This window comes from Gavia stellata, chromosome 28 (assembly GCF_030936135.1).
Source record: "Gavia stellata isolate bGavSte3 chromosome 28, bGavSte3.hap2, whole genome shotgun sequence".
Classification (NCBI taxonomy): domain Eukaryota; kingdom Metazoa; phylum Chordata; class Aves; order Gaviiformes; family Gaviidae; genus Gavia; species Gavia stellata.
The window spans coordinates 1,179,280-1,201,341 of NC_082621.1; the positions used below are offsets into that span (position 1 = coordinate 1,179,280).

General features: G+C 41.6%; 1 protein-coding gene across 1 annotated transcript; it reads left to right on the forward strand.

Annotated features, from left to right (window-relative positions):
• Window positions 1-435: 435 nt before the first annotated feature.
• Window positions 436-17,745, forward strand: SMARCE1 (SWI/SNF related, matrix associated, actin dependent regulator of chromatin, subfamily e, member 1). Its single transcript, XM_059830428.1, has 11 exons — window positions 436-481; window positions 1,568-1,618; window positions 2,136-2,179; window positions 5,247-5,351; window positions 7,646-7,726; window positions 8,840-8,971; window positions 10,555-10,726; window positions 13,275-13,447; window positions 14,455-14,556; window positions 15,088-15,298; window positions 16,129-17,745. Exons 2-11 carry the CDS (start codon window positions 1,612-1,614, stop codon window positions 16,338-16,340), a joined length of 1,239 nt encoding a protein of 412 aa, XP_059686411.1. The 5' UTR covers window positions 436-481; window positions 1,568-1,611; the 3' UTR covers window positions 16,341-17,745.
• The last annotated feature ends 4,317 nt before the right edge of the window (window positions 17,746-22,062 follow it).

Below are 22,062 nucleotides of genomic sequence, written 5' to 3' on the forward strand. Positions count from 1 at the left end.
AGGCGGGCGGCCTCCCGCCCGCACCTTCCCCTTGCTGTCGCGGGGCGAAGGGGACGACCCCGCTGCTGGAGACTGCGAGTCCGGGGCGGAGACAGCCCGGGCCGCACGACGCCTCGGCACCGCCGTAACACCCCCCGCGCCGGGCGAGGCGGCGCCTCCTTCCCGCTAACGGCGGGGCGGGGCGGGGCCGCGCGCAGCGCCCGGATCGCCTTTGCCCTCTACGTCCCGCAGATTCGCCACCACCCCTTCCGGCCTCCGCCGTGCCCGGGGGGGGGCGCGGAGAAGGCCTCGGCCCGGCGGGGGCTCCGGGGGGAGCAGGGCAGGCAAACCGCCTCCGCCTTAAAAAACAGGCCAGCCGCCGGCGGGCTGGAGGAGGGCGGGGGCGGCGTGTCGAAAGTACGGAGCAGAGCGCGCAGGCGCCGTCCTCGCCGCCGCCCCGGCCTGCTGGGGAACAAAGGGAGCGCGGCCGGCGCCGGAGCGGGTGAGTCGGGGAGGGGGCGGCTGCGGGGCGGGCCGGCCCGGGGGCACGCCGCGGCCCAGCTGGAGTGCGGGTGAGGGGGCAGACCGCGGCCCCGGCCCCCCGCCTGTAGCGGCTGCCGGGGCTGAGGGGGGCTGCGCCCTCCGCGGGCGGTCACGGCGGGGCGAGGGGCGGCCGCGCTCGGGGAGGGCGGGGGGGGGGGGTCTCCAGCAGCCGCCTCGGAGCTGCAGCGGCTGCCGGGTCGGGGTGCGCGCCCCTCCGCGCGGGCGCACGGCCTTCCCCGGCGTCAGGAGCGCGGTGCGCTCGGCCCCCGCCGTGCAGCACGGGGAGGGGGCTCGGTGGGGCTGAGGGACCCCCACGGCTGGCCTCGTGCTCCTCGCGGGGGCCCGGCGGGAACAGCGGCGCTGGAGCTGCAGCGCTGCCGCTGCCGCGGAGCGCCGCCGGGCGTGCTGCCGGTCAGGCTGCTCCGGAGCTTCAGGAGCAGCCCCATGTTGCGGAGCGTGTGTGGGTCTGAGGCGAAGCAGCGTATTAATCGGGCATTTCGAACGAAGGTCCGACCTCCGTTGCGACTTCGGTGGGGTTACTTGAAGAGAAAGGCCGAAAAAATGCAGCTTTGCTACAGCGCTTTTTCTGTACGCACCGATGGGCTCGTGGCTAAAAGATGAAATAAGTCACGTCCCGTGGCCTATGGTAGTGCCCCGTCGTGTTCGGTGGCCGTTTTTTTTGTACTGTGTAAAGGAAATATTATTTAATTTGGTCATTTATACATTCATGCCAGTTTTCTGAAACAGTGTAAAATAGTGGGGTGTATTCTTTTTATTTCTTCAGGGGAAAAAAGATACATACTGAAAGCCTTTAATATGGAAATGACATAAACCTGAGTGTTCTTTCACAGCTATTTAAGGCCAGATTCCTTGGAAAGTACATTCGTTTTTCAAAGAGATAACACTTCAGCTTTTAGAAACTCTTTTGTCTTTATTTCAAAATTGGCAAACTCTTTGGTAATTAATGGTGACTATGGTGAAGTTTCAAAGATTTGGGGAAGCAAAGGCACAATACTTAATAGCATGGTATTCTTTTGTCTTTCAGAAGTACAAATATAATGTCAGGTGGCTGAAAATTTGCCTATCAAAATGTCAAGTAAGTTTTCAGATTTTTCTTCCTTTAACTTGATGAATTAAAGATCTGGTTCAGCAGAACCTGTTTGTGAGATAATCCTATTATTCCTTGCACTAAAAGGAATGATATGAAGTGTAGTCATTTCTGACCAAACTCTTGGCCTTAAATCTTGCTGTGGCTGGTTTCTGGCATGTTGTTTTGACAGGAAATCCAAATATCACAGCTTCTAAATCCTGTTTCACAGCATTTTTGCTTACTCTCTTTTTAATTAATGTGCATATAAGCGGTTTCATATTCTTCAGCCTTATGCCTAAATAAAAGGGTAGCAATATAGCAATGGTGTGGTCTTAAATTTTTTTCTTTCTTCCTCTTGTGTTTTTGCTTTACTTTCTTCAGTGGCAAAATGCAAAGTCTTTCAGAGTAGGATTTCTGTCTTGTTTTTGTAAATTGCTTAAAAATGTTTACCACAGCAGATGCCTGATAAAGATTTTTTCAAATTCTCAAGAAAAAAAAATTGCTTACATTTATATCTTAACAGAAAGGCCATCTTATGCCCCACCTCCTACCCCAGCTCCTGCAACCGTAAGTATAGTGATTTTTCTCATTAACACAGATCTGGTAATATAGCCTTTAATAACTTACCAGAGCAATAATTACGGAGTTGCATCACCTTCCTGTATTGCAAACACAAACTAGTTGTATTTCGTTATTAATATGATATGCGTTGTTTAAATTAATCTCTCTCTTTTTTAAGCAGTTTGTGAAAGAGAAGCTGAATAAAGTTGTTTGACCTCTAAGGCTAGACCCTGCAGATGCTTAATTTTCTGTGAGCAGTCAGTTGGTCTAGAATTATATTCACAGTGGGTTGCAACAGTACACTGGAATATTTAAGAACAAACTGATATATTTACTTCTAGAACTTCCCACTCAAATTTGTTGCCAAATCATGGGCAGGCAGTGCATTTTTTGTTTCTATTGTACCTAGCTGATTTTCAGTGGAATGCAGGATTACGCAAAATTCTGTCATATATATAAGACAGTGGTATTCAAATTTCTTGAAGTCACTGGTAGTTTGGAATCTATGGCATGAGAAATATTTTACTTTCTGGAAAAATGGTGTGGAATGACACTAAGGAAAACATGAACAGTAGCTTTGAATCATGGCCGTTTGCATTCACGCATGTATAAAAAGGTTCTGGAATACCAGTATGCTGTGGTCAGGAGAGCATTTTAAAGCAAATGCGCCTGTTCTGTAGCGTTCACATTTCTAAGTAGCTTGCATTTTTAGGAGTAACATATTCACATGAGAAAATACAAATCTTTCGTACAGCAGAATGAGCAAAGATGCTATAGTGAAACTTTTTTTACCAAAGAAAATTTGAGAAGTGTTATCCAGTAGAGTGTCCCTGATCTCTGCATCTGGGATGAAAACTGCAGGATGGGATTTAGATGAAATGTGATCCTTTAAATTTATTGTGCCATACTTTACATTTAAAGAGGCTTGAAAATTACATAATGTATAAATATAAGTTATGTTCTTACAAATTTACATAATAAACGTTATTTGCGTAGCTTGTTCAGAGTTTTCATTTTGCACACAACTTAATAGGTTTGTGCCAGTATTAGAAGGAACATGATGGCATCCACTCTACAACTGGACTCCTGCGCGGAGAGCTGTGCATGTACATGTGTGATTCCTTTGGGATGTAGCATGGCTAGAGATGTCGTTAAACAGCGTATATTGATGTGGTACGCTTTTTAGTCAAGTTAGAAGTCTTCAGAAGGGTACATGAAACAAATTTCAAAACTGCAACATGCATTACCTGTCTTTCAAGCATCTCCTGTATTACTTATATTTTATACAGTCCTTGAGATGATAGTCTATGCTCTGTTAATGCAAGTCATAAAAGTAGACAAATAACCTTGCTTGTTCTTCCACAGCCAGTTCCAGATACTACAGTCAATAAAATACCAGGAGTTCTCATAAATACAATATTTTAGCGGAAGTAAAAAATTGTCCATATAATGCAAGGTAGTTCCCATGTAACACTTAAATCCTGTCTTGCAGAAATAAAGAATTAAGCAGACGGAGATTACAATTGTCGTCTGATTTTATTGAAGAGGTGTAGTTCAACATATTCAAAACCTGTTGTTATGGTAATACAGAAAATGACAGTAAAATGGCATCTTATGGAATAGTGAATGTGTATGTCATGATCACAGGCATACAGATTGAGTAAATGTCAACTGCTGTGACTGACTTTTAAAAGTTTGGCAATAAAATATATATTTGAAGGCTGACTGTATTTGTATGTTTAGAAATAAACTGACTACAGTGTGTCTACATATACTTGAAAACTTCACAAGTTAATGTAGTTTAGCTTATAGGTTATTTTTGTTCAGTGCTGGTATTTGTCCTGCTTTGGTTCTTGGAGTCCTGAACCTGTTTGTAGAATTTTTGTAACTGTAATTTAGAATGGGTCCAGTCAGCAAATCACTTTAAAAGACTGTTGGAAAATGTGTTTCTTATTAGGGCCAAAGTGCTACTGAAACCGATGAGTGGGATACTGTGTGGATGACACTTAAATGTCTAGAAACACTACAGGATATCATGAATCCTAATGGAGTGATAGGACCACCACAGTCAGGACTTAATCACAATTACTATTAAATAGTTCATCCATTTTTTTTCCCAACAAAATTTGATTGCGAAGTGGGGGGTAATGGAAAAAGGCAGGAGAGAGATTTATGTGAGGAGGGGGATACAGTGCACCTTCTGATACTTGATTGAATGTAGATGATTGGTAAGAAGGGGTTGTAAAGAAACTAGATTCTTCTCTACATTACTGAGGTGAGAACAAATTGATCCACTTTCAAGAATGAAAGAAGATGTGTTGATTAACTTCTGAAATGGTCTCGGATCCAGTGATCTGTTAAGATTAGTTTGTAGTTTCTAACCTGTAGATTTTATTGCAGCGGTTCCTCAACTCTGTCAGTCTGCAGCCTACCTCATAACAGAAGGGTATCTCTGTGAATTGTCTTCTCTCCCAGCTTTCTAATCCCAGTTCCCCAAAATATTTAAATTTTGCAAACCATCAGGAAAGTCTTCAGATACTGGTAGTGGTGCACAGATGAGAGATTATTTTTTTCCTTTTCCTATTTATTGACAGTATAATATTTGTTGGAAAGGCAGAAGGATGGGAAGAAGAGCAGACAGGGATTTTCATTGGTATAGTACATGTTGATACTGGGGATTTCTGCCAGATTATTGTGTGCTGTGTTGCCTTGCAAGCTTAACCCTTTGGATAGAAGAATCTTTCTGAATTACTTGGTGGCTTACGTTGGAAAATTTTATTAGCCATGAGCTGGATTTATAGAATACTCGTTTAAATGAGTTACATACTTAATAGAAATAAAATCACCAACTTCAGACAGAAATTGTAGTGACACATTTGCTTAAAAATCCTGTTTCCTTAATAGGTTTGTACTGGAGTAAGTTTTGTCTTGAAGATACCAACTGCTACACCTCATTTGCTTGTTTAAATTCTGGTTGCTTTTGCATGCCATATTGCAGTTCATTTTCATTTCTGTGTTTTCCTCGTTTGAGCTCATTTCTCATTCGTGTTTTTGTCTCATTTGTTTCCATCAGCAAATGCCCAGCACACCAGGGTTTGTGGGATACAATCCATACAGCCATCTGGCCTACAACAACTACAGGCTGGGAGGGAACCCGGGCACCAACAGCCGGGTCACGGTAGGAGAATCAACTATTACATCATCCGGCAAACAACAGGAATTGACCAGAAATGGCTTTAGAGTTAGGTTCTTCTGAATCTTGGCTGCTGCCACTTCTTTATAAAAACAAAAAATTACTTCTGATTCTTATTCCCCACCCCTACCCCCCTTCCCTTTCACTCTGAAACCTTTTGCAGGAAAACGGACTTCTACTCAGCAAAGAAAAAATGTGGTAATCATGTATGATGCAGAACTCCAAAAAGACAGACTTTGGTCTTCAGTGACCGCTGCATGCTTAGGGAAAGGTTCTGTAGCGTGGGTACAAATTCTTGGAGGGAGGGAACTGCTCATTTTATTGAGGTTTATTGGCACAAAAATAAGGAGGAACATTTTGCAAACGAGATTGTTGATAGTAGTTGCATCATGCTATTGAGCCATGCAAGAGATGCAAGCCTTTATTTTTCTTTCCAGTCTTAGTCTGGTAATAACTGCAAAGTCTAAAGTTCAGAAATTATTTTTTCAACAAAAGTGTGATGATGATAAAAAAGAATCCTTACAGATATTACATACTCTGTCAGTGTGTGGAAAATGGATGTTACATTCATTTTCCATGGAGTAAACAAAGAGAGATGGAGTCAAGTGATGAGAGAGGTGACAGCTTCTTTCAAATACAGATAAAGTCCTGAGCATTGGATGCAGTTAGGAAACAAAAATAGACTGTGGAAGTGTAACATTTTCATAATTAACAACAGAAATAGAGTAAATCCCTGATTATTTTTTTTTAAGTTTCTGTAATTCTCATAACTTTAAGGTTTTTTTGTGTACAACTTTCTATCTCAAAACATCTGATTAGTTTGGAACGTGATAGAAAGATTTCTCAAGGAACAAATATATGGTGCTATTAATGAAGTGTACTCTTTTTATGCCTCTCTTACATAAACAGTCTTTCAAACTTCATATATGAAGTTCATCTGGTTTGTTAAAACGTTTACAGAAAAGACCTTCCCCATACAAGCTGGAACTTGACTGAACGTACTGTCTGAACATATACTTTTCCTTATACAAGAACAAGTTAGGTTTTGTCTGAGAACTTTCATTGTTTCTGTATGTCATAAGCATATACAGCCTTCTCTGCCATGCATATATCAATATATGTATGGTGTCTTTAAATTCCTCTTAATTTAAAAGCATTAAACAATTTCCGTTAATGTTTTTCAAATCCATCTGTATGTGTATGTATGTATACATTTTGGTAATGCATATACCTCATGTACATTATTTATATCTATACACAATTCTGTATGCATTGTTTCATAGAGCTCCATAAATTCAGCAAAACAAAAATACCAAGAGGAAAAAATTGCAAGCTGAATACTGAGCATGAGCCTTCTTGGCCAAATCCAAGTATTTGCTTATCTGTGGCTGTAGTCCTGAAAAATCTTGAAACTGCTTTATATTTTTACAAAAATGCTCCCACTTAATACAGTGTATAATGGAACTCCTCACATGTGTAAGTGCTTGAAGAGTGGAGGTTTTCAGAACCTGCAGTTGACAGGGACTGTAACGCTACTGCACTGTTTCAGGAGAAAACCCTATCAGGTGTTGTGTAGATTGAGGGGACCGGAGGGGATGCGGCAACTTTCAATCAGCAACAGTTAGTGCGCAGTGTCCTTTTGTTTAGTGCGAGCTAATTGGACGATTAAGTACAGCTTGGGTGCAAATAATGCACACATTGACAGATCAGTTCCATAGGGTTGTTTTCTTTTTACAATGAGTAGTTTAATTGGCTCCAAGTTACCACTGACATATTTTGCAGACGAATATATTGCTAAAATGATTTGAAAATATGTCTTGATAACTTCATGACCTTAAACTTTCTCCTTATCTTTTTTCACCTGTACAGTAGTCACACAGTAAACTTGTCAAAACAGGTACAGAAATTGCTTACAGAAGTGAGAAAAGCAACCTGCTGGGATTGGTGTTTCGACGTAAATTCCGAAGCAGTGTGTTTCAGTTTTAAGACTGTGGAGCCCTTTTGAAGATTTATCTAGTTACTACTCTATAAACTTACAGATAAAAGGACAAACTTAAATTGGAAAAATACTACTGTGAGGACCAGCTGTAGTTAGTACCTGTTCACAGTTTGGGTGATTTTCTTGCTGGTGTTGCTTGTTTCTCTTGCTGGGGGGAGGCTGTAGGGGGGTGTAGTTTGTTTGTGTCAACTGCACAAGAATGGGTGTTTCCCAAAACTAGTGTATGTGGAAACTGTCCAGCGATCACATTAACAAATGGATTTATTCGGTTCTTTTATAGGCTTCCTCTGGTATTACCATTCCAAAGCCCCCCAAACCCCCAGACAAGCCCCTGATGCCCTACATGAGGTACAGCCGGAAGGTGGGTATACAGTGTCAAACAAGTAATAATAAAAGTTAGTGTTCGTATGTGCTAACAATTAATTGCTATTATCTTAGTTTCAGCTTCTAAACTTTTACTTCTAACAGCCTGCACATTCTTTTAAGGGAATTGTAAAGTACAGATGCATTGCCTTCAGAATAAAGGCAGCGGTAGTCTGTTCATACAGTTGCCAATTTCTGGGGGGAAAGTTTTCTCTAAAATGATAATTCCTACCACTGTCTCTGCTGACAAGGATCCACCCTGCCACATTCAGAAGTGCCTGTGACTTACTGACAGAACTTTTTTATATAAAGGAAGTATTCCTTGCGGTATACTGGGCTTGGTACAGTGCTGTAGCTGGACTGAAGAGTAGCAATGAGTGGACTTTGCATGTTCTCCTTCACCAACCTAGCCTGTGGCAACGTTTGCTTCGCTATTCTATGAACTGTTTGACAGAAAGTAGGAGAGGGACTCTTGTGGAGTCTGAAATCTGATGGGGCATGGGGAGGGCATGTCAGCCTGTCTGAAGCGGGTGAGCCAGAAGGAAATTCTTCCACTTCTGGTAAAGTATCTTTACCAGCATGTCTGTCTTAGGCAAAAAACCATCAACAAAAAAAGTCAAGTGGCGCAGCAAGAAATAACACTGGCAGCTCTCTTTTTTTTTTTTTTTCCCTATAAAGTTAGAAACTTTTTTGGTGGAGTCAGAACTTGTTGGAACTCAGATTGATCAGCAAGACTGAAAAATATTTTGAAATGTTACATTCTGATCTGAAAAGCTCAGTGCTCTTTATCATAATCTACTGCTGGATGTGTTTACTCAGTAGCATTTTTTTTCCCAGAGATGCAGCGATGTGCATTTAAGAAGAGAATTAAGAGGGTTAAAGGCAATATTCTGATGAAACCAAAGCCATTTCAGCAATTGCCTGTTTCAGTAGATGGCTTCCTACTGACTTCCTGCCCCAGAAAATAATCGAGATAGTTTAGCCAGACTCATTCCTAACTTAATCCTGTTTTTCATGGTGATTCCAGAAAGAACACTGAGATGACAATATAAAATGTTTAATTTGGAAGTATTTAGATATCATTAGTAAAGCTCCAGCTGTTTCTGTTAAGGTCTGGGACCAAGTGAAGGCGTCCAATCCTGATTTGAAGTTATGGGAAATTGGCAAGATTATTGGAGGAATGTGGCGAGATCTCACTGATGAAGAGAAGCAAGAGTATTTGAATGAATATGAAGCTGAAAAGGTAAATGGAAGAAATCTGGGATGTTTATTACAGCTGATTCTTCTAGGAACTGGCCTGAGAAGAAAAATTCATCTTACCCATGCAGTGGTGTATGAGGCATTCACGAGACCCCTGTATGTAACTTAAATGGAAGTATGTCCTGACACGTCTTTTAGATTTTTTTAAATAACTGTACATCAACTGTGACTGGTCAGTTCTTAGACCTAATTCAAAATGAAGTATTTATAATTGAGTGTCGATTTTAACTGTTTAATGAATGGATTTGATTGTACAACATCAGTATTGAAAAGATTGTCTCATCACCAAAATCCTCTTTCAAAACTGGTGCTCTGCAACTACTGCTATTGTCATGAACGTGCTCATAAAAGACTTCCAGTCACGTAGGGTTTGGTTTTCATGGTGTAATCTGGTGTAACTCCACGCTATGGCATAGTGTTTTGTTTCTTAATAGAAAAATGCTACCACTTTTAGGGTTTTCTTGTGGTTTTGTTTTGGTTTTATTGATCTTCGTGACAAAAGACGACAGCTACATTGTGTCTAGGTTGGTAAGTGTTGAGGACCTTTACAAGACTGTTACTGTGATCTTAAGGTAACAAAGGGAAAATTGTCCAGCTGCTGTGTTGTGCTTAAACCTGGTAGGCATTTGAGGCTGTGTATAACCTGGTCAAATCTAAGCTGTTTTTATTCCAAGTCAAGAGAGAAATACTTCAAAGCCGGATGCTCTTAGTTTAAAAAAAAAAAAAATCAAGGAATTCTATTTTTTAACTTGGTAATGATGTTTAGATTGTAAGCTCCTTGGGGCAGGGGCATCTCATTTATATTTTTACAGTGCCTAGGTAGACGGATTCCAGTTCTAATCATAAAGAAAACAAGATGTTTAGGTACTTTTAACAGTATTGTAGATTATATCTTATTTTTCATCGGAAGTATCTCAAATCACTGTAGAAAACCTAGACTTGGCCAATTTTAAAAGTGAGATTAAAGAAAGCAATTCAAAGGGAAAAATACTTCAAAGACGGTGAAAATACTTCAAAGAAGGTGAAAATAGTGATGCAGTCCAGCTACCAGGAGGAGACAGTAGTCTGGCTGCAGCATTCTGTATCATCCCAGTGCAGGGATGGATCAGAGAACCAAAAAATTTTAAGTTATTTTGAAAACTGGTTCATGACATACTGGAATAAGGGAAGAGAAGAAATCAGAATCAAAGATCTAGTTAGAACTCCAGAGAATTATTGACAGTATTTTAACTAATTTTTTTCTTATCAGAGTTCATCTGATCATAAATGCCTTGTTCTGAGGTGTTTGATTTTTAAATCTCAAAAAACAAAGCTACCTTAAGAGTTCTCGGGTATTACAACTGAAATGTACCTAAAAGCCCAGCTAGTGTTTTTAGCAATGAATGACTATGGAAGATGTTCTAATTTGTAAAAAGAAAGACTTGAGAGAATATGGTCATTTGCGTATCAGCCAGATGATTCAAACTAGCTTTGTCTGTGTGACTACAATTTGAGTTACACAACTACAGTTATGTCAAGTCTGAAATCGTCCAATGGTGCCATCAAACAATATTGGTCACGTTTCAGATAGAGTACAATGAGTCCATGAAGGCCTACCATAACTCTCCTGCATACCTTGCCTACATCAACGCAAAAAGTCGTGCTGAGGCTGCGTTGGAAGAAGAAAGCCGACAAAGGCAGTCACGCATGGAGAAAGGTGAACCTTACATGAGTATACAGCCAGCAGAAGATCCAGATGGTAAGCAGAAGGAATTTGTATGCACGTCCAGTGAGACAGTCTCATTGCAGGACCGACAGTGTAGAGAAACAGACGCCAGATATGGAAAACTACCAGTGTACAACTTCAACAGTGTTTAACGTGACTTCCTTTCTGTTTTGGTACCTTTACTGGTTTTCATTATCGCGTTTTGTTTCATACCGCTAACAGCTGACTTTGCCTTGTTTCCAAAAACTAAGGTGGCAAGCCAGTGGCAAAAGTTACTCCAAGCCTTAATTATGTGTGAAGTAATGCTTACACTTCAAATAAGTCTGCTTAAAGCTCTGTAATGGCTTTAACATAAGCATTATAAAGGGCTTAGATGCCCGATTTAATCAGCTTGAATGGAATTTCGTGCTTTATTACCAGAAGCACATAATTCTGACAGGCAGAGTTCTGGTATGATTAAGAGCACCTGAACTTTGAATGTCTTCAGCAACTGTCATTTGAGATTGTTTAGAAAATAAGTTACCCTTGCTGTTGACAAGTTGATGAGAAAATTCTGAAAGTTTATTTGACTGCAAGGAAATGCACCCCGCCCAGTGGGAAAACTCAGACTCATACACCTTATGTCTACTTTTAAATTCGTGACCAAATACTTGTTGAAACCTGAGGGTGAAAAATGTACTCAGTCAGTTACACCCTTTTTTTTTTTCTTGCCCCTTGTAACCTTGAGATAAGTAATGACAAACAGCACTTTCCCCAGGGTTAGGTAAATGCAAAATTTAGGTAAAAAATACATTTAGTGTCCCAGTAGCTGGCATTTGGGGACTGGAAATTCTGTTCTGTGCTACCTGGGCCAAGTGAGCTCAGCCGGAACCAGCTGCACAAGGCCCTGTGTTGCATCTGTTCACATCTGGGACAAAACAGCAAGTTATTTTCTGTGACAAAACGTTGCTTCTGTCTGATCTGGCATGTCACTAGGATCAAGAACTTTTAGCATAAAAGGAGTCTTTAAGCGGACAAAGGCATAACTTTAAGGAGACCAATTTGCTTATACTTTGTCTCTCGCAGATCTATAGTCTTCCCGCTAGTTTTCTCTTTTCGCTTCATTTAATCAGATACCTCAATGAGAAATTGAACGTAACACTTTGAAATAAAGCAGATAAATTTTTCATTAAACTAGTTACCTTCTTTGGTAGTATTTTCTGGCGTGATATGTTAGGATTCTCTTTAAGATTCCTGTGAATAGTTGGAGAGGAATCTCCATTAGGAAAACTTGATGTAAAATACATTGAACTTCTGGCCTTTTCTACATGACATTCTGGAAGATAATTCATATTTGTTGCTTAATATTTTAATACTCAACTAAACATGAATTATACTCACAGAAGTGTCTTCTAAGTTTGGTTCCTCACCAGTACTTAATGCTATTTAATTACTGCGCTTTAAATTCTAATCAGTTTGACTTGAATTTTTTGGACTTTGTTTTGTAGATAGGTTCTTGATACCACAACTGCAGACTGTGGTTTTATTTTTTTTTAAGGTGTTGAAAGCCTTTGCCCGCTTTCCTTAAAGAAATACAGAAGGTCACAGCACAGGAAGACTTCTGTCTTCTATGGGCTGGAAGCTTTTGAGTGCTGCTAGATATAGGAAAACACATGATTTTGTTCCACTTTGTAGCATCAAAGTGAATTTTACTTTTAAAATGAGTATCTAGTACAATCCATAATGCAGTAGTTCATGTTAAATGCTGTAACTAGATTAAAATTGTCAAAGTTCAGTGTCTTGCCATAAACTGGAAGCTCTTTTAATTTGATCAGATAGAAAAAAAAAATGCTTGACCCAAAATATTCTTACATCTTTGTAGTTAATCTTCTACATACATGTCAGACAAGAGAGTCTGGTTCCTGTTGGGCTTCCTTTCTTTTCTCTGCCAGAAGCTTATAAGGAGACCAGCGCTTGACCTATGTGCTTGTGTACCTTTTCTCCTGAAGTGGGTTTTTTCAGTAACTGTCCTTTAGAAAACTGTATTTACAAAAAAAAAAATTTAAATTTAATACCCTTTTATTATATTACTATGAATTTTCAGTGATGAGTAAACGTGTATCACTGCTTCATGCTTTCATTCCTCAGTGTTTCAAAAAGTAAGTCCTTTTGATCTGTGCTACAAAGCTTATTTATAGAGGCGTCACTCTCCTGTTGGTGTTTTGCACTGGATATTGTTCTGGTAACATGACTAATCAGGAATGGGGTTTTTATTCAGTGTGTTAATAGTCCCTCTTACTCTGGAAATGTGGAAAGCAACACAGGGAATAACTAGGTCAATCCACATTGCAGACATGTGGGAAATGTGTGTAAAGTCACAGCTGTTACAGCTGTGCCGGGGTGAATGGTGTTCTGTCCTCATACTGTCTTTTTTTCTGATTACCTGATGTTCTGTATTTGTTAGTGTGAACTTTGAGACATGACAGCAACTGGTGCTAGGGTTTTTATTTTCTTTTTAATAAGTAGTAATGTGGGTACAGTGTCATTGGACTTGGTCCTCATTTTGTGGAATTAAAGCAGTTGCACTTAAAACTTGTTTCAGATTACGACGATGGATTTTCTATGAAGCACACAGCCACAGCTCGTTTCCAAAGAAACCATCGTCTCATCAGTGAGATACTGAGTGAAAGTGTGGTGCCTGATGTCCGCTCTGTTGTCACTACAGCTAGAATGCAAGTTCTTAAACGCCAGGTTCAATCTTTAATGGTTCATCAGGTAAAGATAAATGATATGAAGGCAGCTAAAACATAATGGTGTTGGGCTGTACTCCAAGTCTCGGATCATTTGAGTGCCTACATGACTATTCTTGTTGGGTGTCAGCGTTCTGTACGCTCCAGTAGCTAATTTCTGGGGAGTTGCAAGACGTGAGACTTTACTTTCTATGCTGTTTTATTATTGAGAATCATGTTAAACTGTATTTTGTTCTTTAGGATATCTTAAGTATTAACTCCATAGCTCTTCATTATTATACATAACCTTCTGTATGTAGTGTAAGTCTTCAGTTCAATAGGTGCAGGTAATGTGACTTTCGGGTAGCTTATGACTCGTGGTATTGTTTGTAACGATTCTTTATTACAGTAAATTGTCCCTATTGTAACTTTTTTCATTGAAAGTTAGGTGCGTACAAGGAAATCTAGTGAGGTCACGCTTGCACCTTTCACCTAGCTTTGACTGGGCATATGCCTGTATTTTCCAAACAAACATGTTAACGACAGAACGCTGTCAGTATAGTCAGCATACACGTAGGTGAAGAAAACTGAGAGACCAGAATGAGATAGAAATTTGTTGCTTTTTTTAGTAACAAAAGAGGATTTGGGGGGTGGTATCCCTTCTTTCCTTTGAATTGTGGTCTTTCTGCATTAGAGAATGTAATTGAGGTGTGGGGGTGGTGTGTGTATATATATACACACCTATGTGGGATATGATATGAAAGAAAATGCGTAGATTTTATGCTGGAATATTCACCTCAAGTACGTGCTGTTTTTCACTTAGAATATGCCTAGCTAATCCTGAATTACTGCACAATGTATTTATTGTTCACACTTTTCAATATGAACTTCTTAGCTATTGGGTATTAGATCAAGGAAGGCATAAGGATGTTTATATATTATATGGGTATATTTTAAAATACTCATCTAAATATTTTTGTACATAGCTGTAAACTTTGTCCAGTTTTTCAGATGACTGCATAGTAAGGTTCTTACCATTTATTTCATTTCCAGCGTAAACTAGAAGCTGAGCTTCTGCAAATTGAAGAACGTCATCAGGAAAAGAAGAGGAAGTTTTTGGAAAGCACAGAATCCTTTAACAACGAGCTTAAAAGGGTACAGCACTCACTCTTTTCCACTCACTCTGAGGAATCTGCTAGTTACCCATTTGTACAAGTGCTCTACCCGCTTCCACTTGGTTCTGTATTCAATTACATATAATTACACAACTGATGACCAGTGTCCTAGAGCGTGGATGTTAGACAGCATGCAGTGTTTGTCTCATTTTGTGCTCCTTCAGTGGCGACATTCAGCCAGTACAGTTTAAAAGTTGCCTTCCGGCTTGACTGGTTGAGCTACTAGAGGGCAGCTCAGGGAAGGTGGCCTAAAGCCCCCATGGAGAACATACTGCTCTGTCCTTGGCTGTGTTCACATGACAAGGCTTAGGTTGTTTCTTTATCCCCTTTTTTGGTTTTTTGTTAATATGCTTCTATCTCCCTCCCTAGTTACTGAAGCTTTTAATACAGACTTTGTCAAACAAAAGAATTACGCTGCGTGTAGAAATATTGAACTCATAATAGGGTTTTACTGATGTTTTGTTTTTCAATGTACAGGCAGTAAAAGAGCTCTCCTTTCTTTAATTGCTAGCTATGCAGTTTGAAGGTGGAAGTGGATATGGAAAAAATTGCAGCTGAAATTGCTCAGGCTGAGGAGCAGGCTCGCAAGAGGCAGGAGGAAAGGGAAAAAGAAGCAGCTGAGCAAGCTGAGCGCAGTCAGAATAACACAGCAGCTGAGGAAGAACAGGCAGCTAACAAGACAGAGGAGAAGAAAGAAGAGGAGAGTGCTCCAATGGAGACAGGTAACTGCATTTGAAGACCAGCATCAGAATCCTCCAACGATCAGCATCAAAGTATCTCTGTAGAGGCTCAGCTTAGCTCGGAGGAGTGCCCTGTGTTTTTGCTGTTAGTAGGAAGAAAGGCCTGAGAAAAACAACATTCAGATTAGTTAACTTCACCTTGGTGAACACAGGTGTTTGCTTTTTCTCATTAAGTTGCTCCTTTTTAGAAGGGGAGAGGGTTAGATACCACAAAGCCCTATGTAATGCTTTGTGTGTCACATACCCAAGGGAAAAAAAATGCTTTCTAAATCTAACTCAGCTTTTAGCCATCAGTTACCTCGGAGCTACCGAGAGCATTTCCTTGTCCCAGTGTCAACATCTAGCAAGGATGATAGAACAGCACTTCTTTCCATGCTGCTATTGCAGGCTGACTTGCAGGCTTCTTTGCATTCTGTACAGTGACATTAGAAAATACTATTGTATGTAAGAGTATCGGTGGCTCATATCTCAGTGAGTCGTGGCCGTAAATGCACGAGTATAAGGGAAGGGGGACCAAGGCGTTTGAATTCTAGTGCTTCTGGTGTAACAAGGCCCATCGCTTTCTTGTGGCTAGACTTTTGAGGTCAGGCAGCTGCAGGTGACTTCAGAACGTTGTGTGGCAGGACCATGTACATCCTAAGCGCTGAGACCTCTCCCAGAGCTGTGCCTGTTACTGCCCATTCTAAGTGACAGAAATAACTGCTGCGGAATACTTAGATTTATTACAGGTTCTATTTCTTCCTAAATTCTAATTGCACAACCTAGGTAAATGTATTAGCACGTAAATGAGACTGAGAAATCTCTTATTACAGAAGAGCCTCACCCAGAAGAGAGCACAGAAAACCAGCAGAATGGTGAAGAAGGAACATCTACCCCAGACGATAAGGAGAGTGGCCAAGAGGGTGTCGATAGCACTGCGGAGGAGGGAACCAGTGACAGCAACACCGGTTCAGAGAGCAACAGCGCGACGGTTGAAGAGCCTCCTGCAGACCCTATCGCTGAGGATAGTGAGAAGAAAGAATAAATATTGACTCATTTCATGTGTCTCTTTTTAATGAAGTACTGTTTTGATTTCAAAATGTGCTCCGCGGCTTTTGTATCTTCCTTGCCTGTTATCACTTGTCTCCAAAGGATACTGGGTTTTAATAATGGGTCAGATTATCAGCATAGTGACTTAAAGGGGCCTTTAGAGGCAAAGGATATCTTGCAACAGACAAAAGAAAACCTCGTGTTTCTAAACACCAGCTGTACAATGTGGAGAGGCACTTAACTATTGCTTGGCATTTCTTCCCGAGAAAGATAGCGTTGGTTTGGGGTTTATATTAGGAATCAGCCTTCTCCCTTTCTTCTAGTTGCACGACCATGGTGAAAATGTCGTCTTTCTCAAAGGCCCTTGTTTGCTTGTGGCTGAAGCGAGATGCAGGTGTGTGTCACCTCTCTGCCGTAGCCCTCCTGACCTGGCTTCGCAGAGGTTAGTGAACACCGCGCTGGCAGGCAGGACACCGGTGCTGTGGTCACGGAGGGTGGTTAATGCACTCGCTTTCTGGAGGGGTCAGACTGTTACTGAGGCATCTTGATGTTGGCATTAAGCAAAGCCGCGAGGCCTGTGCTGGGTATAACCTAGAGCATTTCCTTGCTCTAACACCACCAAAAAGCCCCACAGCAGCCTCACGTGAGTGACCAGGGCTGCTTCAGCTCTTGCCAGCAAGGACATCTGCTGCAGCTGCCCCGTTCTTTCCTTTTAAAAAAAGCTTTCAGTACTCACGAGTAGCGCTCTAAAAGACTTGGTCTTAGGGGGGTTTTTTTGTTTAATCTCTTTGTTATCTTCTAGAGTTGGCTGTTCTACAGTGATGGAAACTTGCTTACATTCTGCATGCAGCATTTCAGGAGATCCATTTCCAAAGGACTGAGTATAGTCGTCTTTGGGGGTTTTTCAGTGGTAAAGGATTCTTTTCAACAACAATCTTTGCTTTTCTTTACCAATTAACTCCTTCATTTGCTACTAAGATACCCTGGTATGACCTCAGCCAGAGATACGGCAAAGTACAAAGCAGGAGAGCATTTAAACACGTACATGTTCTCTGAGCAGGCAGTCACTAATATGGCAGAAATGGTAAAAAATAGTAGTTTTTCTTGCCATGAGCTTTCAAAACCTCTGGGAACTCTACAAATGTACTGAAAATGCCATATTTTGCCCTATATAAGCAGAAGCCCTACTGAAGGAAAAAACCACCCTTAACTGCAGCAACAGATACAAGCCGTTCCATGACTTTATAAGAGAACACATGATGCATATGCTTCAATAAACTAGTATGTTTTTACAGAATAGTGGGTATATCACATGGTAATGTTTTTTAAATCCTTTTGGTCTTTTTTTTTAAATGGTCTAAAAATAATAAAATCCAACATGTTTTGGTTTTTTAAACTTACTGTGGTCTGGTTCTTGTCTTTTAAGGTTAACACCTGTATTTGATTTAGGGCTTTCATCAGCTGTTCGCCATCTTAAGCCCAGAGGAGAAGAAAAACATGGAATTCACTCCTGAGACACACTGCATACAAGAAGTTATGCTGCAAAAGCACTTTGAAAACCTGAGTAAAAACTCCTGACCAGAAAACCAGAGTAAAAACTCTAGGCTTTTGTTTAAATGCTGGATACGTCTGGAAGGATCTCTGAGGGCTGCTGACTTTGGAAGCCAACAAATGGGAGAATTCGTAGAGGAAATAATGCAAGTATTAGTGAACCTGTAGTCTCTCTGCCTGTAAGCTTTCAACCACCTCCCTCCAAACTATCAGAAATAATTTTCATGTTACTTTAAACCAAGCAAAATTTCCTCCCTAAAGGGCTAAGAGGTTTGAATTTACAAGAAGCATCATACTTGCCAGATACAAAGAGGAAGATGCAATTGTGGTCCAAATACTTAATACATGAAGCCAATTTTTTCTGCTGATTAACTGCTGTGCCTTCTGCCCAAGTACACAAGGTTCCATGAGCTGGTTTGGGCCTTTATTTCTGATTGGAAGCGGTTATTATATCAGACACTACCTCATATACACAGCATACAAATTGGTGCCATCTCCTATGTGTATTAAATAGCTTCAGAGTCTCTGCCTCGTAGTTTACAGTTTCATTTCGTACTCCAAGATAAGTAAACCTTTTGGCAGTTGGTGCTGAGTGGAAGGTCCTGGTTCAAGTGCCTGCTGTAGTTCTCAGCGTGTGCAGGTTCTTCTACGAAATAGCCTAAGTTAGTGTAATTCTAGAGAACTAATTTAAATTCTTACTGTAGATGCGAAGACAAACACAAATGTGTGCCAGGCTCCGCACGGCACCTTCTCCCCAGCGGGCAAATGTGAACACGCCTGTTCAGGTGCTGCCAGAGAACATAGACGTGAACAACCGAATCGATGCCCACAGACAGGGTGACGGCTGACTCAAATCTGCAACCGTGCGGTCACTTTTATCTACCAGTGACTGCTGCAGAAAAGATTGCTGCAGAACAATAGAAATGAGGAAGAAAGAGAAATCGCCGATGGCAGCCTTCCTCTTAAGAGCACTGTCACACCATGAGCTACAGATGTGGGAAGGCTTGTATTTTCCTCATTTTTTAAGGAAAAGTAGGAGTTCTGATACTAATCTGTTTGAAAAAAGGTGTTACTTTGGACACAAAAAGAACACTCATGAGGAAACACAAACCATGGCTGCACCTCAATTTGGGCTTTAAAAGTTTGAAGCAGTGAAACCTGCCTAAAAATTAATTTTGAATTTACAAAATTTCAGTTTCTTGGAAGAGCGGGCAAGTTGTTCTTGCCATTATGCTTAAGCATTTGCAGCTGTACTAGTCAAATTGCATTTTAGGAGTTTGTTTCCAGCAATTAGAAGGATTGCTTTTAGAAAAATACATCCTGAGGCACTTACAAGAAGGGGGGAGTTACCTAGTGACCCATTTTGGTTTTACATTTCATAACTAACTCTGCCAAAAAGCTAGTAATTAAGAGAGGAGGGTTATTTGTTCCACTAACTCGTTAGTCTGAGGAAACTCACATCACCAAAAATAACAGACGCAGGTTGAAATAACAACGTGTGAAAATTCAGATACGCATGTACCTTCAGCTAGACAGTCTCTTGCTTTGGGTAAAAAAGAAGCCGATCAAGCAAACCCCAGAGACACGCTTGTTTCATGGAATAAGGCGGTTGTGCCAATAATTTAACATTTTCAGATTTTCAAAACTGAAGGCAAAATGGAGCAAAGACTGCACAGCCTGTCCTTCACAGGAAGATCTGAGTTACCGCTTGTCCCAAAACCTCTCCCCAAGCTACCCAAGTATTTTCTTTGGGTCGCAGAACAACCAGTGCCGCGGACGCTTGTCAAACAGGCAGTCTTCTGTCATCTTCTACGAGAGCACAGATGCGAATGCCTGAAAACTCCGTGTGCTCACTGATCTGTAGCAGGTCTGGCCTCTTCGCATTCACACAATAACCCCAGTCAAGACTGAATGGATTTATTTTCCTTTCATTTCAGCCTGTTTGGTTGCTCAAACAACTTGTTTGCAGAGGCCGTGGTGTGACTGACTTTTAACTGAGAAACCGGTAGCCCTTGTGCCAAAATTGTGAGACGTTCTTTGTTAAAATCACAGCATTCTAACTACGGAAGTCCATAAAAAGACAAGGCTGTTGCCCTTATGTTTGAAGTTCAGTTTACCATGTTGCATTTTTAGAAAGGTAATTCAGGTTTAAAATATCAAACGGGATCACTCATTCCTGGTTCTTCTATTCCTTTAATTCCATCCTGGGATCTGTTAGTGCTCCAGATCGTGCACAAACTCATGGAAGTGTTGTTCCTGTCAGCTGAGCTCCCTTTAACAAAGCATTTTGACTATATAGAGATTGCTTTACATCTTAAGCTACACATCTGAAGATTTACTTACTGAATTTTGCTCTTCTAAAAAATAATTTTCTGGAATGATTGTTGCTGCCAACATAAAGCTTTGATGCCTTAACTGATAGCAGCTGCTGCCTGGACTGGGGGCCTGACCACAAAGGGGCTCAGGTGGAATCGGCTGGTGCAGGAGCCAGAGGAGACTCCGCTCCTCAGGTGCTGCAAACGCTTGTTGTGCAACAGCTTTTATCTGTGCAACAGCCTTGAGTTTTGAAGGCTGTCTGTGCTTTTCATCTGCTACCTATTCTCATGTTATATGTAAATAACAGTAATTATTGGCAAAGACAGGGTGCGTTGCAGCTAAGGGTGTGTACCTGTATGAGTAGGTGTCATCAAGGGTAAAGCAACTTCTCCAAGCACATGAAAACCTGAACAAGTGCCCGGTCGGGAGTGTTTGAGCCACTGATGAACCCCCGTGGTGCCTGCAGAGGTGCCCACAGGGAACATGAGCATCAGGGCCCAGATGCAGGAGAGGGACTTCCTTGAAGGACCGTCCTCCGGAGAAAGCCGGCTCCTTTGCCGTGCTCCTGTGACAGCCCTTTCCCAGCTCCTTAGGCTGCAGCTGGGACCAGGAGCCTGGTGCCTCTTGACACCTCCAGCTGACCCACCGCCCCTGATCGAGAGCAGCCCACTGGAGCTCCTGACGGGCCAGCACACCCACCTGGGGTCCTCAGCAGGACCTGAAACCCTCCCACGAGGCAGATGGAGCAGATAAAGCCCACCAGCTCGTTGTGCTTTTGCTGCTGGGCTCATGGGAGTGAGCAGTCTGCTGCCTCTGTTTCTTGTGGGCTTTGTTTGGCAAGTGGGTGCAAGCTCCTGGGGCTGCCTCTTCCTCCAGCTGTGGTGAGTGTCCCCGGGCTCCTGCTGTGGGGGGTAGACGTGGGTGCAGGCTGGTGAGCTGGGGCGGTGCGGGTTCCGCTGAGGGTGCCTGTACTGCTGGAGACCGGCTGGGGTCCCCTCCGGGGGGCTGAGCCATCTCCCACAGGGTGCCCGAGAGCTGGTGAGTCTTTCACGCCCACAGGGTACCACCAAGGGAGTGAGGAGGCAAATCCAAAACACTGCATCACGGTGAGGGAGTTGTTTGCTTTGGTTTGTTTTTCTCTTCAAGAAAAAACAGGCTTTTTTTTTTTTTGAGAGTGTGACTCATGCTTTGTGACCTCTGACATCACTGCAGCTCTGCTGTTTGGTTTGCTCTGCAGGTAAAATCAAGTAGGCAAAGGTTCTCTTCTGTACTGGGCAGTTCTCAAATACATGCTTTTATCTCACCACAAAAATATGCTTAGTAAAAGTTATTAAGAAGCCTGGGTTAAAAAAATTGCTCTTAAAGCTTTTTGTTTGGGTGTTTTGGGGGTTTTTTTGCATTAATGTAATTATCAGATTTTATCACCCCCAAAAACCTTCTGACCTACAAAACTGAAATATAATAATGGGTATATAGCATGGAGCAGGCCCCAAAGGGTAAATACTGAAATGTGTTTAGATGTTAAAATATGAACTAGGCACCTTGTGAGACTGTTCAAAAGCAATTTAAGAGGCAAAGTGCTTCACCCCCACTGAAATCCACGGGTCTTGGCCTCTTAGGAGCTTTATGCACCTGAATACCCTCTGAAAGCACTAACCTACATATGTGATTGAGGTTAGCTTCCCGTGAAAGACCAAAGTCTCATGTTTGTGCAGCAGCTAAACTTTAAAAAAAAACAAAACAAAAAAACCCCACCAAACCCAGAAAAACCACCCCAAACTTCTGGAGAAACTAAACAAGGATTTAAAAAATAAAACAATCACCTGTGCATCACATGGGAGAGTCTGGCA

Bases quoted from the DNA above. Each gene is read 5' to 3' on its own strand.
- SMARCE1 (XM_059830428.1), top strand. The intron at 7,727-8,839 runs GTGGGTATACAG...GTTTCTGTTAAG, and splicing joins ACATGAGGTACAGCCGGAAG to GTCTGGGACCAAGTGAAGGC. The intron at 14,557-15,087 runs GTACAGCACTCA...TTTAATTGCTAG, and splicing joins TTAACAACGAGCTTAAAAGG to CTATGCAGTTTGAAGGTGGA.